The following is an 18,311-nucleotide window of genomic DNA, read 5'->3' as shown; positions in this document are numbered from 1 at the left end:
AGTGATAGGCCTGCACCACCTGTACTTCTCTCAGGATGGAATCCTTTTAGACTGGGTCTCCAGGTCATGGCACCCCTGTTCAAAACTACATCCTCAGAAGGTCCAAATCGATTTTGGCCCCTCCATCCAGGAGCCTGAGAACAGTATGAAAGCACATTGACAGAGAACAGCTTGTTCTAAACAGGGTACTACTTATTTATCCACAGGAAAACAACAGTGGAAACAACAATGGCAATGAAAAAGCAAAACACCTATATGCATATCATCAGGGGCGGCTCTAGCTGTTTTGCTGCCCCAAGCACAGCAGTCAGGCAGCCTTTGGCGGCATGCCTGCGGGAAGTCCCTGGTCCCATGGATTCGACGGCTTCCCTGCGGGAGGTCCGCCGGTCCCGCGGATTCAGCGTACCTGCCGCCAAATTGCCGCTGAATCCACGGGACTGGCGGACCTCCCACAGGCAAGCCGCAGAAGGCTGGCTGACTGCCACCCTCGCAGGGACCGGCAGAGTGCCCCCCACGGCTTTGCTGCCCCAGGCATGCATTTGGAGCGCTAGTGCCTGGAGCCGTCATTGCATATTATCTTACCTAAACCTTTTCCTTATCTTTCAAGTTTAGGTTGTGCTGCCCTTGGCTAGGGAAGCCACTGGTCCAATATTGAGAGGTTTTTCCCCTGTCCAGTACAGGGACAAAATTGGATGGGGGATGCAATTTTTAAGAGCATGCTGCTCCACTCACCTCAGCTGGCATGGAACGGTCCTAAAAATAGTGACCCCCCATGCAGCATGGCTTTGCATGCTCTGTGTGTGCAAGGTCATGTCAGTGAATGCGGACCCATACTGTTCCCAGAAGTACTGGAATGTCTGCTATTCCAGAAACATGAGTGGCCACCTTACCCTTGTCAAAGGCTTCCCCCCCTCCCAACCCCCCCAGCATTGGGGCTGAACAAGGTAGACTGTGGTCCTGCAGCCTCTACCTTTGTCTGACCCTTCAGTTAGTATCTCTTCCCAATTACAGACAGTCTTTTATCCATTTCAAAGTCCCTCTGTCCTGGGACACCTGAACCTGGTCAATCTCCCCGATTGGGATGGAGACAGACTTGATTCATTATACTGTCTATATAAGAGCCAGCAACTGGGACTGTCTACAGTCATTGTCTTTGGGTGCCTGCAGACCAAAACTAAGATTGATTTAATCCCATGTTAACTTTTAGCCAGCAACACTTCGCTGTCTTGGTATTTTGCAAGTTGACTGCCCTCTCCTTTTCCTCCTGTGTGACATTGTCTACCCAGGGTAAATGTGTTGTATTAGAAACAGTATTTAATAGCACAACATTAAATATGATTTTTGCCCACAGAGTGGACAAGGACATTTTAAAACATGTTAGTTGGTCATGGGAGGCTCCCCAATAAATGGAGTCTTACATAAGTGAGGTGCTGATGGTTCTTATTCTCAGGTGGGCAGAGAAAGATGTTTAATGGAGGACTAAACAATGTCTGAAACAGGACTTTGAGGACTCTGGGCTTCATAGAAAAAATATTTTTTCAATGTGGTTCCAGGCTGCAAGGCCAAATGACACATAGCCCACAAAGTACATATTCCAGCCAGCAATTCAGTCACAGAAGATCTCTTTATTACACAAAGCTGAGGGAAAAGGAGCTGGGGCAGATTCTGTCTTATCAGCTTGATGAGGCCACTATGCTTAGAGACATTGATTGCTTCTTTTTGCATTAAATGAAGTCAGCAAAAGAATTAAAATAGAGCAATATTAGTGAGCTGTTGAACTTCCGTGTTGGACGTGTTCACTTTTTGTGACTGAAAGCAGTGGAAACAAGTGGAAATCTGACCATCTTCCGCAGAGCAGTTTTGCATAGCATGTAGGACTGAAGGGAGTGGAAACCCTAGAACGCCCACACAATTAAAGTACTGGAGTGGTAGGTCCCATCTTTCCTGGCATTATTCTCAGACTTACAGGGGTAAATCTTTTTTTTTGTTTTTCTTACTATTTTTTCTCTTCAGTTTTAAGAACACCTGCTACCAGCTTTGTGATCCTGCATGAGCCTAAAGACTGTAGCAGACTTCACGACACACACAGTTTAAACTTAAGTAATTTGGAGTTTGGTAACAGCCCTCTGAAGTTACTAGACTCAAGAAGTACCAGATTGTTTCAGCAATGCAGTTTTACAATTAATCATTGTCCTGAGAAAAATAGATTTGCTGTGTATTTACAACAACCACAATATCAGAACTTCTGTAGTTGTTTGCACTTATTGTAGCTGTGTCAGTCTCCTGATATTAGAGAGAGAAGTTTACACAGAGTTTGGCAGCTTGTCCCATTCACAACAGAAGTTGGTCCACCTTGTCCCTCTAATGACTTCTGAAGTCTATTAAGAATCTGGATCCTGCAGGGTACCAGTAACATAAACAAAAGTCCTTAAACATTCCATAGAATTAGAAATGTAAAGATGGAAAAGACCTGTTAGATCATCTAGACCAGGGGTCGGCAAACTTTTTAGCCCGAGGGCCACATCTGGGTGGGGAAATTGTATGCAGGGCCATGAATGTAGGGCTGGGACAGAGGATTGGGGGTGCGGGAGGGAGTGCGTGGTGTGGGAGGGGGCTCTGGGCAGGGGCTTGGTATGCAGGAGGGGCATGGGGTGCAGCAGGGCGTGCAGAGTGCAGGAGAGGGCTTGGCAGGAGTTGCGGAGTGCAGGCGGGAGCTTGGCAGGAGGTTGGGGTGCAGGAGGTGTGTGGGGTGCGGCAAGGTGTTCAGGGCAGGGGGTTGGGGTGCAGGAGGGGACTCAGGGTAGGGAGTTGAGGTGTAGGAGAGGTGCAGCAGGGGGTTCAAAGCTGGGGTTTAGGGGGCTCAGGGCAGGGGGTTGGGGTGCGGGGTGCAGGATAGGTTCAGTCTGTGGGCTCTGGCCCAGCGCTGCTTACCTCAAGCAGCTCTGGAGTGGCAGTGGGGCTAAGGCAGGCTCCCTACCAGCCCTGGTTCCACGCCGCTCCCAGAAGTGGCCAGCATGTCCAGCAGTGGCTCCTGGGGGTGAAGTGGAGCAGGTGGCTCTGCCGCATGTTGCTCTCGCCTGTGGGTACCACCTCTGAATCTCCCATTGGCCAAGGTTTCCATTCCCAGCCAGTGGGAGCGGGGGGGGTGGTGCTTGCAGGAAAGGGCAGCACACGGAGCCCTTTGCTCTCCTCCTCTCCCAGGGGCCGCAGGGACGTGGTGCCGGCCACTTCCAGGAGCGGTGCGGGGCTAGGGAGGCAGGGAGCCTGCCTTAGCCATGCTGCGCCACAATGCTGGCAATCCCACAGGCCAGACTGAAAGCCCTGATGGGCCAGATCTGACCTGCGGGATATAGTTTGCCCTCCCCGATCTATACGCAGTGAATCTCCAGCTTTTTCATTCTGCAGACCATTTCCACCAAGAGTGTCTCCCGTAGACCCACTTCCTTATCTATCACCCAAATCCTACTCTGCTTGAATTTCAAATTGTTTAGTTGTGTATACAGCCAGGAAAGACTGGGGGCTACTGGTGACCCATACTCAACAGTTTGAGAGCCAATTTTCTGGTCTTAGATTTTCAACCTCATGGTCATGAACACAAGATGGTTCTCAAGTGGGTTACTGTCCGGTCACAGCCAGAATTCGCCAGTTGTGGAAGGAAAATAAGCCTATTTGTTAGCAAGCAGATACCAGGACCAAGAGAGAAGAAGATCGCTCTCTCTCTTCTTATTCCTGCCCTACTGCCACTGTAGTTTTTCACCTTCCTTTGCCCAACCATGCAACACACCATGTTCTAGGGAAGATGCTGCTTAAAGATAATACATAGCTCTGTGCATTTGGTTGTTAGGGGATCCCTGTAAGAAACAACAGCTGACACGCACAAGAATTCCATTACTTTGACAGATGTTCATTTCATATCATTGCTTTGATGTGTGCTACAAAGGCTTGTCACAGAGTGAAATATTCCCTTGTTTCTATCAGAACCTTCATGTGCCATACGGTAGCATAAAAGTATTTTTATTAATAGATAATATTTTTCTCCAGTATCTTAAAATGTCCTGTGACTAATAGATTGGTAAACGTAATTGACTGGTTTACATACTCTGTTGTGTCGTGGTTTAGGAGGACTTTTAAATGTCATTTCACAAAAGACAGAGTTCCAATTCTCTGTGCAATAGAAATAATGTCCTCTGTTAATTACTTCTGTGTAGCCTTAAGAATGCATGTTTCCACTGGCAGATTTGCTCTTCAGTCACTGATTTCCAAAAGGTTTTTTTCATTCCATTTTTAGATACTGATATCAGTGAATCTGGTGTTTCAGTTAGAAGTACTAGCTCAGCCACTTCTGTGACTAGCCAAGGTGAGCGAAAGAGGAGAACACTTCCACAGCTTCCAAAAGAGGAAAAAGCCACTGAAAGTTCAAGAACAAAGGTTACACCTCATCAGAGATCAGAGATAGGTGAAAAACAAGACACAGAACTTCAAGAGAAAGAAACTCCAACTCATGCATCCCAAAAAGAAATGCCACAAGATGCAGGTAGTAGGAGCATGGCTAAAGCAAACAGAACAATGAATGGCCTTTCTTCTAAACCTGGTGGAGACAACAAAGTGTCTTCTCACCCCATTAGCTGCTCTTCTTTCAGTAAAGAGAAAAGTGAAATTGTCAGGGAAACTTCAGTTGTAAAGCAAGCTTTAGCTAAAATTCAACAGCAAGAGCAAAAGGAGCAGGCACATAGGACTTCAACTAAAGTATCTTCAGCTAAACTTCTTGCCAATCAAGTTGAGAAAGGTAGAGAGGAGACTTTGACTCCGCATGAAATGTTGGATAATCATCGAGAGAAAGCCCCAGGACATTCCACAAGTAAAGCAGAAATGAAGATTGTACAAAGTGAAGGGAAAAGGAAAAAAACTGAGGAAGTTATAAAAGGCCAAACTCCAAAAGGATTTGGAGGAGAGAAGAAAGAATCTTCAAAACCGTTAGTGAGACAAGGCAGCTTTACTATAGATAAACCAAGCACAAATATACCTATAGAACTTATTCCTCATATTAATAAGCAAACTGGATCTACTCCCCCTTCATTTTCTTTAACCTCCACAAACAGAATACGTGAGAGAAGTGATTCTGTGGACACTGATTCTAGTCTGGATACAACACTTATTTTAAAAGACACCGAAGCAGTAATGGCGTTCCTTGAAGCTAAATTACGAGAAGAAAACAAAACAGATGAAGGACCTGGAACTCCTAGCTATAACAGAGATAATTCTATATCACCCGAGTCAGATGTAGACACCGCTAGCACAATCAGTCTGGTTACTGGTGACACTGAAAGAAAAACCACTCAAAAGCGAAAGAGCTTTACTACCCTCTATAAAGATAGATGTTCCACTAGTTCTCCTTCCAAAGATGTTTTAAAATCTTCTTCTGCAACAAATGCTAGAGAAAAGATAGAAAAGAAAACTAAAAGCCGATCTTCAGATGCTGGCTTAAGAGCAGAGGGTCGTAAACTTGTGCAACCCAGTGGAAGAATGAGGCAACCTTCAGTAGATTTAACAGATGATGACCAAACATCTAGTGTACCTCATTCTGCCATATCTGATATCTTGTCATCTGATCAAGAAACTTATTCTGGCAAATCACATGGAAGGGGTCATTTTACCTCTGCAGATGAACTTTTACATTCCAAAATGGAAGGCAGTAAGTCAGCTAAATCAAAGATCTCTCCTGTTACAACCGGGCAATCCAGTAAATCAATCACTCTTCCAAGGCCTCGTCCCACGAGGACTTCTCTCTTGCGCAGAGCACGACTTGGTGAAGCCTCAGATAGCGAACTTGCTGATGCAGATAAAGCTTCAGTGGCTTCTGAAGTGTCCACTACAAGTTCTACATCAAAGCCTCCCTCAGGAAGGAGAAATATCTCCAGAATTGACTTACTTGCCCAGCCACGCAGAACTAGGCTTGGTTCTTTATCAGCACGTAGTGACTCTGAAGCCACAATAACTAGAAGCACTGCCTCATCTCGTACTGCAGAAGCCATCGTTAGAAGTAGTGGAAGATTAACACCATCAGCAGATAGTAGTAAAGTTTCTGCTAGAACTAGAGCTAATAGCATTTCTCGACTTTCTGATTCTAAATCTAAATCATTGACCTCCGCCCATAATTCTCCATCAGGTACGTGAGATTATTTGGATTTAGTCTTTTTCACTACTTGATATTTTGTTTATTTTCTTGGACTTTTCTCTTTTTATAAATGTTAAACTAATAATGCTTGATTATGAAGTATTAACTCAAATTTTAGTAGAAGCAGTCCTCCTCTTTTGGGAAAGAAGCTCCATTAGTTATTGTTGCTGATATTTTTAAATTTAATACAAGAACAAGAGATTTTAATTCCTTAGCCATTTGGTTTATGATTTTTACTGGAAACTTCCAACCAACTATAGTGTCTGGTATCAGAGGGGTAGCCGTGTTAGTCTGGATCTGTAAAAGCAGCAGAGAGTCCTGTGGCACCTTATAGACTAACAGATGTTTTGGAGCATGAGCTTTCGTGGGTGAATACCCACTTCTTCGGATGCATGGCAGTCCTTTTACAAGCATGGCAATGCATCCGACGAAGTGGGTATTCACCCACGAAAGCTCATGCTCCAAAATGTCTGTTAGTCTATAAGGTGCCACAGGACTCTCTGCTGCTTTTACAGTATCTGGGGTGCTCAAATGCTGCAGTGATTGGCATAGTACAAAAATGTAGATATAGTGGAAACCTCTTTTGCTTGGGTCAGAATTCTAAAAGTTTAGAAGGTCAGCAGCACTGTTCAGTGAGGTAAAAAATAAGGAAATGTGTTTCGAAAGTTTGTAAGTATGCAAAACTATGAGTGCAGTCGGAGGAAGGCATGGAGCATCAACAAGATAAATGCAAGGTAATTTAAAATTAGCTTCTAAAAGTACAAAAGTGTAATTTAACTACAAAAATAAGCAAAGTAAAAAGTAACAAACAGAAAAATATATATATTTCTAAACACAAAAATACTGAATGAAATATTCCAAAACTAAATGGCTTGTGTGTTAACCCAAATCTGTTTCACTCTCAAGGGCTTGAGTCCTGTCCTAGAACAATTTCTGTTACTTACTCCTATATCAAAAGAGAGGATCTGTATTTACAGAGGCCAGATCTCTTCTTCCTCTCAACTCACTTATTGTCAAAATTGTTGATTCAGTGTCTCTGACATTTCCCCTATTATTTAATAGTCACATGAAAAAATATTACAATTAATAGTTTTGAGCCTACCATTTTAATGGTAATCTTGTTTAAAAATTGGCATATGACAATAGAAGAAAAGGCAATGTAAGAGATTATTAGCTAGTTTTCAAGTATCTATGACACAACTAGTTAAAGAACCTAAAGAAGAATGCTTATGTTTAAATAAGTCATCTTGTTTATCAGTTTATTCATGGTAACTAGTGCTTTTCTCATCTTTTGAATTTTAATACTGCTGAGTACAGATTTTTTTCTTCAAAAGCACCAGATGAAATATTTGTTGTACTTGAATGGCTTCTTTGCATTCACTGATGTGAATGGTCATCAGAACAGTGTATTATACTTCCCATCTCCACCTGTTATACAAACATTTCTATATTTTTTTACACACTGACTTTTTTATATATAAACCAAGCTGTTTTGGCAAAAACATTGCCATTGCTGATATATAACTTGCATATTTAGTAGTTAGTAATTTCTGTTGTGCTGCTCATCAACATTTATTGCCTTGAGAGATAAATACTGGTTAATCACAGGTTAATTTAAATCTGTTCCTTGAACAATAAATTTTAATGTTCCCTGAAATGTGAAGTCACATGTATTGTTACATTCTGAATGTTGTCTTCAGAAATGCCAGTAATCCTCATGAATTCAAGTGAAACCTTAATTAAAAAAAAAAAAATACCCCAAGCCATCTACCCTAATACTTTAAAAGGGAGATTAAAGTATTTTTCCCAGCATATTGTCTGTCTGGGTATTTATCAGGCATGTTTAGTACTGATGGTTCAACCAGAATCTGAGATTTGTGTGTCCAGTCGACTGACTGTAACATCAGTTCAGGCAAAACAGTTACTTCTGAGGATCTATTTAGGTTGCATTACTTTACAAGGTTGATTTAATTAACATTAGCTATCATTATTCCAAACTCTGATGATACTGACCCTCGAAGAGGTAAACACTAGAGATGTCTTGTTTTGTCATATAATTGTTTTTTGTTTTCAACAAGAGTGAGAGTCAAAAGGAGGGTTTTTTTGTGAAAATATGAACTACAGTGTGCTTACTGATTTCCATATGACTGTTGTTATTAAGTATTCAGCTCCTTTAACAATGGGGAATGCTTTAGTCTGTTACAGCTCTCATTCCTGCAATATTCTTGTTGATTTAACTGCATTCCATGGTCAAAGCCTACTGCAGTTTTTGTAGAAAATATTTGCAATTTCAAAGGGAAAAGCTGAAAAGCTTGCCATCTTATGAGCTATCTATTCCAAGCCAACCAAACAGATAAAAAGGACGTACCACCATTGTTTGCAATATTTGCATTAGAAAGACTACTACTATTTAAAACAAAACAAAACAAAAAAAACCTTATTATAAACACTAAAATTTATGGAAAACAAAAGTTTCAGTGTAAAATGTAAAATAAATAAATAAATAAAGCAGTTAACAAAACAGTCAAAGCCAATATCAGAGAGAAAATATGGTCTAATAAACTCTTCAGGCACTATGTGGCTATTTCACAAACTTACTTTGTGACTTGTGACCATGCTAGTGTGAGCATGTGTACATTACAGGAATTTGTGTCTGTGTAGCTATACTAGTGTAACAGTCCCTAATGTGCACAAACCCCTAGTCACACTGTGCCTCTATTTGCCTCATTCTAAAATGATGACCATCATTGCTCACCTCAGCAGGTTGTTTGGATGCTTCATTCATTATTTTATTAATTTGTAAAGTCATTTAAAGACCATTAGATGAAAGTGTTTATATATAAGGAGCCTTGGAATTATCTTAAGCCACAGTTGCAGAAACTGTCTGAATCCTGCATCCCAAGCAAGGGGGAAAATTTGTAGGGAAGTGTTGCAGTGCAAGTTGGATGAGCAAGCATCTCAAACAGTATCAGAGGGGTAGCCGGCTTTTACATCTCAAACAGGTTAAGAGAAAGTTTATAAAGAATGAAAGATGGGATGGACCAGCAATGAAAGCTACCTCTTGGAGATCAGAAAGTGTAGGGGGAAAAAGTGAGAACTGCCAAAAGCCAAGCATAATTGGACCTTTTAAAGGAAATTAAAACCAATAATAAAAGGTTCCATAGCCATACAAATAAAAAGAGAAAACAAGGAAAGAAGAAGTGGGCCCACTGAGTACTGAGGATGGGACAGAGATTAGAGATAATCTAGGCATGGCCCAACACCTAAGCATAATATGGTTGTTTTTATGTTCTTGGTCCATCTAGCCCAGTATCTTGTCTTACGACAGTGGCCAACACCAGGTGCTTTAGAGGGAATGAACAGAATCAGTAATCATCAAGTGATCCATTCCCTGTCGCCCATTCCCAGCTTCTGGCAAATAAAGGCTAGGGACACCATCGCTGCCCATCCTGGCTAATCATTGATGGACCCATCCTCCATGAACTTATCTAGTTTTTTTAACCCTTTTATAGTCAAACAAATACTTTGCCTCAGGTTTTAGTGAGGGTATTGAGGAGCTATGGGGTAGTGGCAGGGTGGCTAATGGAAATTAATATGTGGAGGTAGAAATGACCATATCTGATGTGGAAGACAATTCTCAAGAAGTTTAGTGAGACCAAACTGGGTGACCCAGATAATCTCCATCCAAAGATATTAAAGAAACTGGCACATGAAATTGCAAGCCCAATAGCAAGGATTTTTAATGATTCCATAAATACAGGTGGCATACCCTACGACTGGAGAATTGCTAATATGGTACCTATTTTTAAGAAAGGGGGGGGGGGAAGTGATCCAGGAAACTGCATGCAAGCTTGTTAGTTTGACCTCAATTGCATGCAAGTCTTGGAATAGATTTTGAAAGATGAAGTAGTTAAGGACATACAGGTAAATGGTAATTGGGTTAAATACAACATGGTTTTACAAAAGGTAGATCGTGCCAGACCAACCTGATATCTTTCTTTGAGAAGATAACGGATTTTTTAGAGAGAGAAAACACAGTAGATCTAGTCTACTGGAGTTCAGTAAGATATTTGATACAGTTCCATATGGGAAAATATTAATTAAATTGGAAAACATGGGGACTAATATGAAAATTCAAAGATAGATAAGGAACTGGTTAAAGGGGTCATAGTGAAGATGAACTGTGAGGCTGGCGGGAAGTTATTAATGGGGTTCCTCAGGGACTGGTCTTGAGACCAATTTTATTTAACATTTTCATTAATGGCCTTTGCACAAAAAGTGAGAATATGACAATAAAATTTGAAGCTGACATAAAGTTGGGAAGTATTGCCAATACAGAGGAGGACTGGACTATCATTAAGAAGTTCTTGATGACCTTGAAAACTGGAGCAATAGAAATGGATAAAATTTAATAATGTAAAGTGCACTTTGGGACTAACAACAAGAATTTTTGCTATAAAATGGAGGCTTATCAGTTGGAAGTGACAGAGGTGGAGAAAAACCTGAGCGTATTGATTGATCACACAAGGGCTGTGAGCTGCCAATGTGATGTGGCCAATAAAAAGACTAATGCAATCCTAAGATGCATCAGGTGAAGTATTTCCAGTAGAGATAGGGAAGTGTTAGTACCATTATACAAGGCAGTGGTGAGACCTCATCTGAAATACTGTGTTCAGTTCTGGTCTTCCATGTTTAAAATAGATTAATTCAAACAAACAGGTGCAGGAAAGGGCTACTAGGATTATCAAAGGAATGGAAAACCTACCCTATGAGAGGAGACTAGCCTAGCCAAATGATGGCTGAGAGTAGATATGATTGCTCTCTATATATAGATCAGAGGGATAAACACCAGGCAGGGAGAGGAGTCATTTAAGTCAAGCACCAGTGTTTACAGAAGAACAGATGGATATAAACTGGCCATCAAAAAGTTTAGGTTTGAAATGAGATGAAGGTTTCTGACCATCATAGGAGTGAAGTTCTCGAACAGCTTTCCAAAGGGAGCAGTGGGTACAAAAAGCCTAACTGGCTTCAAGACTGAGCTTCATAAAGTTTATGGAGGAGATGGTATGATCAAACTGCCTACAATGTCATGTAGCAGATCTGCAACTGCTAGTAACAAATATCCTCAACACCTGGTGATGGGACACTACTAGATGGAGAGATCTTTGAGTTACTACAGAGAATTCTTTTCCATGTGTCTGGCTGTTGGGTCTTGTCAAAATACTCAGAGTACAACTGACTGCCATATTTGTGGTTGGGAAGGAATTTTCCTCTGGGTCAGATTGGCAGAGATCCCGGAGAGGGGAGGGGGAACAGGGGGTTCACCTTCCTCTGCAGCATGAATCATGGACCAGTTGCTGGTTTAAATTTGAGGAAATGATGGATTCTCTGTAACTTTAAGTCTTTAAATCATGATTTTAGGACTTTAATAACTCAGCCAGAGGTTATTTGTCTATTACAGAAGTGGGTTGGTGAGGTTGAAGAGTGCAGGAGGTCAGACTAGATGATCACAATGGTCCCTTCTTGCTTTAAAGTCTGAGTTTGAGATTGATGGGGAAAGATGGCGGTCATGGGAGGTGAGCAGCAACAGTAATAGCAAGGATAGCCACAAGGGCAGTGTCACATTTTGGAACGGCTGCATATCACATATTTAGTAGTTGTACTAGTTAGCTGGCCTAAGGGAGGAGAACTCATTGCAAGCCAACAGACAGAGAGTTGAAAGAAGCAGCAGAGTGTCCACGTAGAGCAGAAGCATTATAACGCTTTGATCTTTTTAGTTGACTCCAAGTCTCGGATTATTGGGTTGATCTGCCCCCAAGGGGATGCGAATCCAGAGATCAAAAGGTGTTTTTAAAAAATCCTATGTCTGCAAAGAGATAGCTAGGTTAATGCAAAACATGCCGAATTTTGTTAATATATATCATGATTTACATGACTTGTGATATTGTTACTATAACTCCACAGTTTACTATGAGATACCTGTAGGCCAAACAGCAACACAATCACATTTTGGCCTCAGATCTTTATGATCTTTCCAAACATTAAACAGACTTTTGGCTCTATCTACCTTTAGTTAGAAATGCGATTGGATTTGGATAGCAATTCTCTGTTGAATTTTCAAACTGTTTCAGAATCAATTACTTTTAAAATAATGTATAATTAAAAATATCTGCAACACCCTTTTTTGCTTTTCTCAAACCATAGACTGAAGAAAGGAGGGCTTACACTAAATTTCAGCAGTAGATTTTTATTAAGCAAATGCTACAAATTTGAATGTTTTCATTAAGAATTAACATGATAAAACAATATTTTGTACACAGAGAAATCCCAGCTTCTCCCAGACCCAGATCCTGCTGTTGAAACTTACAGTGGTAGAGTACTAGAAATCATATCTCTTTCTAATATTTCGCTATTCATTCAATCTTTAGTTTTTAAATTTGTCTACTTATGCTCATTGTACAGTGCTGAGTGTTGAGCTAGCTCTTTAAGAAACACTTCAGAGATAGATTTGATTCTTTTGATTTTTTAAAAATAAGAATTGGAACAAAGGATTAATTAAAAATACAAAATTATTTTAAAGGACTTTGTTGATAAAACTTTGGGCTCAACTCCTAAAATTCTTTCATCTGCAATCTCACATTTCTTGCATGCTTTTTTTGAGGGGATGGGGGAAAGGAGTACTTTTTCTGCTTATGTTCTGCTTTCCTTGATAAGAACAAGTTAGAATCCCATAAGTTAAGGGGTAATGGCTCAATGGATAGACCTTTTTCCCCCCTCTTGCTGATTTTAGAGTGTTAAAACAGACAGTAAAATATAACCTAATTGACTTCAGGGGGCTTTAAATGTGCTTTGAATTAGGCTTGCAACCATACTTCCTTTTAAATCACCTTAAAAAAATCTGTTAATCATATTTCTGCTCTTAACAATTAAAAGATAATATTTAAATGAAGAAAGTTACTTAAGCTTATACTCCAGCTTCACACTCTACATATTGTAATCTTTCAGAGCATTACAGAAATCTGTTCTCATCTAAAAACTCATATTGCAAATATCTGTACCTATATTCACATCTGATTTATGTTTAATTTGCCATCCTTTTAATAAATAACAATTCAGAGGAAAATCAATTTTAATTTTCTTGTATTTTTATGTTGTTCACATTAATTACATCTTGCATCTGTGATTTTTAAATTACCAAGAACAAGTATATCCATTTGGATATACTGGTTTTCAAAAGTATTGTAAGCACACCTAACCAACCTCAATAAAGGTGTCTACAGATTTTCCAGCTAATTTAATTAAGCTTTTGGGCATCTAACCTAAAGTCAGGTTATTCGAATACTAACAAATTACATTAGGAATTTTCCTAACATTAATCTTTAGTCCAAGAGAACTGATTTTTAGAGCTAGTGATTAACAAAGAAATAATATTTGAAGTTGTGAAGCTCTGTGGCATGAGGTTGATTGGGTGTGGCATGTTATCATAATGAATGCTCTATCATCTAAAAAAGTGTGAGGATGGCCATTCTGAAATACATTTTCTAGCTATTAACGACTGATTGTTGAGTGAGATCCTCATGCTCAGTTTCAGTTGTCCACTGCTTCTGTCCATTTTCAGCAATGTGTTGTTTTCAGTATGAGTACAAGTCCTGTCTGCTCTGAAGATGCTGTTCTTTGTAACAAGATGCTGAATTACAAAGTGTTATTTTTTTCCAACAGTAAATGTATAATTTCTTCTATAGGAACTGTGTGCTTTCTTTGTTGGCCCACGTTGAGAGACCTTTTGCTAGCCTCAACGTTCCCTCATACATCTTTACACTTTTTTGTGTGTGTCCTTTTTAAAAATCCATACCTTAAATTTAATGTGAGTAGTGAGAATTTGTCCAAAAAAAAAAAGTGCATAAATCTTAATGATTTGGGCTCTCATTCTGTAACACATCTTGCTTTAGTTATGTAGGAATAATGGCATTTGCATCTTTTTATCAACTCACCATTATACAAAGAGCATCTTTTTCCACATTTTATTAATCAACATTTATTATTTAACACAAATTTAGTATCTTTCTTTTTAAGGTGTAGTATACACTTTTGTGAGGTACTTGAGGTTTGATATTGAGCAGTTGTGGTGTTTTGTTGTGGTGTTTCTGAAATAATTTTATTGTTTCTTACAAAAGATACAATAATAATTCTTTTTTAATAATCAAACTAATTTAGTAAATTCAAGATGGAGGCGCTTTCCTACAGATTATGCTTCCACCTCAGAAGATGAGTTTGGATCAAACCGTAATTCCCCTAAACATACCCGTCTACGTACTTCTCCAGCCCTGAAAACCCCTCGATTGCAGAGCTCTGGGACAGCAATGCAAACTAGCAATACGTTCAAGCACAGGATCAAGGAACAGGAGGATTACATTCGCGATTGGACTGCTCATCGAGAAGAAATAGCAAGGTTTGTTTTTAAAAAATGCCTTTAAAATATCAAAGCCTTTTATCTAAACTGGTAGTGCTGAACAAATGAGCTAGTTAAATCACTGGGCACTTCTACATAGGCAATATTTCTGCATGGCTAGGTGTACAGATATCTTGAAGCCTTGTAAGGAATAGACTATCAAAGTAGTGCTACCAGCAAACCTCTCTTGTAGAGGAAGAATAGTAGTAGTCTCTTGTGGTACACATATCCTCGGTATGATCTCCTTGTTGCATTAGTGAGTGTTACAAATGTATTTTGTTACACTTTGTTCTGCCTCAAGAAATAGTTACATCTGTTTTACACTGCCTTAAAATCAGCAAGTAATAAAATCAGTTAAATACAAAGCTGATTTGGAGGTATATTTTTTACTATATGAAAGACCGTGTTTTCACTTCTAATTTTTAGTTCATCTTGGTTTTTACTCTGCATTGAAGGAAGACTGTTAAATTAAATAATATATATTTGTCCAAAAAATCACTTCCTTTCTTGCTAGTGCCTGAGATTAATAAAGTGGTTTAAAAAAATCTAATGTACTTTCCCCCTTGTTGCTATTTGCACTTCACTTCAGCAATGAAAAGCATGGTCTGTTTCACATTCTACAGTGATGCAATGGCAGGGTTGTGAACATTTCAGATAGACTGTTGAAATGAACTTAACTTTTTATGTAAATATTATTAAAACACTGATTAATATTCAGTTTTGTGAAACTGTTTATGGAACTTAAATTTGAGGCCTAAATGACCTAACAGTGTCCTTTTAAAAACAATTTTTAATACTTTGACATCACAGCTATGAAATATTATATTTTGGTCATATGAAATATTGTTTTCCAATTCCTGGAATTAAAAAATCTGTTGTTCATTTATGTAGATTATGATACATGTAAATGAGCTACATAAATATTGTAAATAAATCAAGGGACTCTGATATGATCTTGGGAACTATTAGAATGAAGCTCAAATATGCATTTTTCAGTAAGAACTTTTAAAACTTCACATACTGACCGATGGATTTCTTTCTGAGAATCCATACTAAGATAGGAGTTAAACACATATGGGGGATTTGTGAAACTCAGTTATTCAGACTTAGCATACCTCTTCCTCATCCTAAATATTGCTGCTGAATCTTCCCTTCCGTGGAAGTTTTAAGGGGGAATGATACCTGCACTTTTTTTTTTTTTTTTTTTTTGCACAGTTGACAGCCTTGCTGTTTTGTAAGGGAAGTTCTTGGCTTACATTAGACGCTAAGGGTCTGATTCTGTTATGGAAGTCAGATTCCATGACTTTTCTGGACCTCCGTGACTTCTGCAGTGGCAGGGCTGAACTAGCTGAGGTCCATGTTAGTGCTGCTAAATTTGTGACCCTCTCTACGTATAACACACAAACATGTATATTAAAAGAATATTATTAATGTTGGAAAGTCAAGCACTCAAAAGTTAAGAAATGCCAGAATTAAGGTTGCCTGTTGCTCCCAGCTCCAGAATCCCAGTCCTGCTTCCCCCAGTGCTCCCAGTCCCAATCTCCTTGCCCAGTCATTCACAGTTACCCCTTCCTGGCTCTTCATCTGATCTATTTCTCTCTCCCTCATCTCTGCATTCAAATCAAGCAACTTCCTCCTACACACTGCTTGGGTCCAGCAGGGTGGGCATAGAGGATATGTCTACACTGCAATGTGAGCCCAGGGTTAGTGGGACTCATGTAAACTGACTGATGTTAGGGAACCCTGGGCTTGAGCTTCTGCATTGTATTTTAACCCTATGTTTAGACTTTTCTAACCCATGCTCAAACATAGGGCTCTGGCATCCTCACTGCAGTGCGCAGACCCAAGTCAAAGTAGCCATATCTCAGAGTCTCTTGTGTCCAGATAGCCCAGAGTCACCCTGCCCCCAAATGTAGCCACTCTAGCCCTAGGACCTAAGTGCACTGTGGGAAAATTTTACTGCCTGCCCTGCATGTTATCAAGAAGCAGCTCACTTTGCATAAGGCTTGTTTGGTTCGCTCTCCATTGAAAACCCACAAGGCGCTCTGATAGCCTATTCTGTTCTATTACAGATCTGCAAGCACACTAACACTGACCTGAGCTGCTGCCATTCACAAAGCGGTGGGAGCAGGAGCTCTGGCTTCCCTTTTTGATAGAGTGGATTGCAGATTGTTGCGGTAGAGAGGACTAAGGAAATTGTCCCATGGAATTGTGGGATACTTCCAGCTGACTCCCGAGATAAGCAAGGCTGTGTCTACATTGCAAAGCAATAGGGCTCAGACCTTGGGTCCTGGCTTAACTCAAGCTTGGACCCTCCAGCCCTTGCAGGGTCATGGGACCCTGGCTCTGAGCCCTGGATTAGCACAACTGAAGTGTAGATGCAAGTAGGAGGTTAGGCTTGGGACTGGGCTCAAGCATGGGCTTACCTTGTAGTGGAGACATACCCTGAGAGCACAAGAGAGACAGGCTCTCAGTTTTATGCTGTGTAATTGTAGCTGTGTCGATCCCAGGGTATTAGAGAGACAAAGTAAGTGAGGTAATATCTTTTATTGGACCAGCTTCTGTTGGTGAGAGACACAAGTTTTGCCCAGCGAAGACCGAATCTTTCCAGACGTTTTCTAGCAAATCTCTACTGACTATTTGCAAGCTGTGATTTTTGAAAGACTTGTCATTTGGAAAAATTTGCGTGGATTTTCATGGAGACAGCTAAAAGCACATCCATAACACAAAGGCCCAGCCTCTGCTAAATTTCAAGCACAGGGGTGTCAGAGCCTCTCAAAGAAAAGGTCACCAGAATTTTTTGATATAGGTAAACAATGTATTTTTCTCTAGCCTTTTTCTCATAAATGGCTAGCCATTTTGGCATAACTTTTTCAGAAATGTTTAGCCTGAGGCATATACCCAGCATGGAAAATTTAGCCCAAACATTTAACATCTGAAAAAGTTATAAGCATCAGAAAATAGGGTCTTATAATGGGACAAATCTTAGTAATAGGCAGTACTGCTAGCCCCACATCAGACCCATTTTTTTACCCTAACATAGCATATTCGTATGATAGATCCGTTTTTTAAAGCTTAATGCTAAAAATGACAATATAATAAAATCATAGAATATAAGGGTTGGAAGAGACCTAAGGAGGTCATCTAGTCCAATCCCCTGCTCAAAGCAGGACCAACACCAACTAAATCATCCCAGCCAAGGCTTTGTCAAGCCGGGCCTTAAAACCTCTAAAGATGGAGATTCCACCACCTCCCTAGGTAACCCATTCCAGTGCTTCACCACCCTCCTAGTGAAATAGTGTCTTGTAATATCCAACTAAAACCTCCCCCATTGCAACTTTGACCATTGCTTCTCGTTCTGTCATCTGCCGCCACTGAGAACAGCCTAGCTCCATCCTCTTTGGAACCCCACTTCAGGTAGCTGAAGATTGCTATCAAATCCCACCTCACTCTTCTCTTCTGCAGACTAAATAACCCCATTTCCCTCAGCCTCTCCTCCTAAGTCATGTACCCCAGCCCCCTAATCATTTTAGTTGCCCTCCACTGGACTCTCTCCAATTTGTCCACATCCCTTCTGTAGTGGGGAGACCAAAACTGGACACAATACTCCAGGTGTAGCCTCACCAGTGTCAAATAGAGGGGAATAATCACTTCCCTCGGTCTGCTGGCAATGCTTCTACTATGCCG

At 40.3% G+C, this 18,311-nt stretch overlaps 1 protein-coding gene across 9 annotated transcripts in view; it reads left to right on the top strand.

Moving 5' to 3' along the window:
• CEP170 (centrosomal protein 170) overlaps positions 1–18,311 on the top strand; it is a 220,860-nt gene that overhangs the window by 155,263 nt on the left and 47,286 nt on the right. For 5 of the 9 annotated variants that reach the window (XM_075064195.1, XM_075064192.1, XM_075064191.1 and 2 more), the window contains 3 exons: positions 4,289–6,166; positions 12,496–12,546; positions 14,390–14,624. In XM_075064195.1, coding sequence (XP_074920296.1) covers positions 4,289–6,166; positions 12,496–12,546; positions 14,390–14,624 — 2,164 coding nt within the window. The remainder of the gene's footprint in view (positions 1–4,288; positions 6,167–12,495; positions 12,547–14,389; positions 14,625–18,311) is intronic. The other 4 variants (XM_075064194.1, XM_075064193.1, XM_075064196.1 and 1 more) reach the window with 3 other exon arrangements.

The sequence above is a fragment of the Chelonoidis abingdonii genome, chromosome 3 (genome assembly GCF_003597395.2).
Source record: "Chelonoidis abingdonii isolate Lonesome George chromosome 3, CheloAbing_2.0, whole genome shotgun sequence".
Lineage (NCBI taxonomy): Eukaryota > Metazoa > Chordata > Testudines > Testudinidae > Chelonoidis > Chelonoidis abingdonii.
This window is presented reverse-complemented; position numbering and strand designations above follow the sequence as displayed.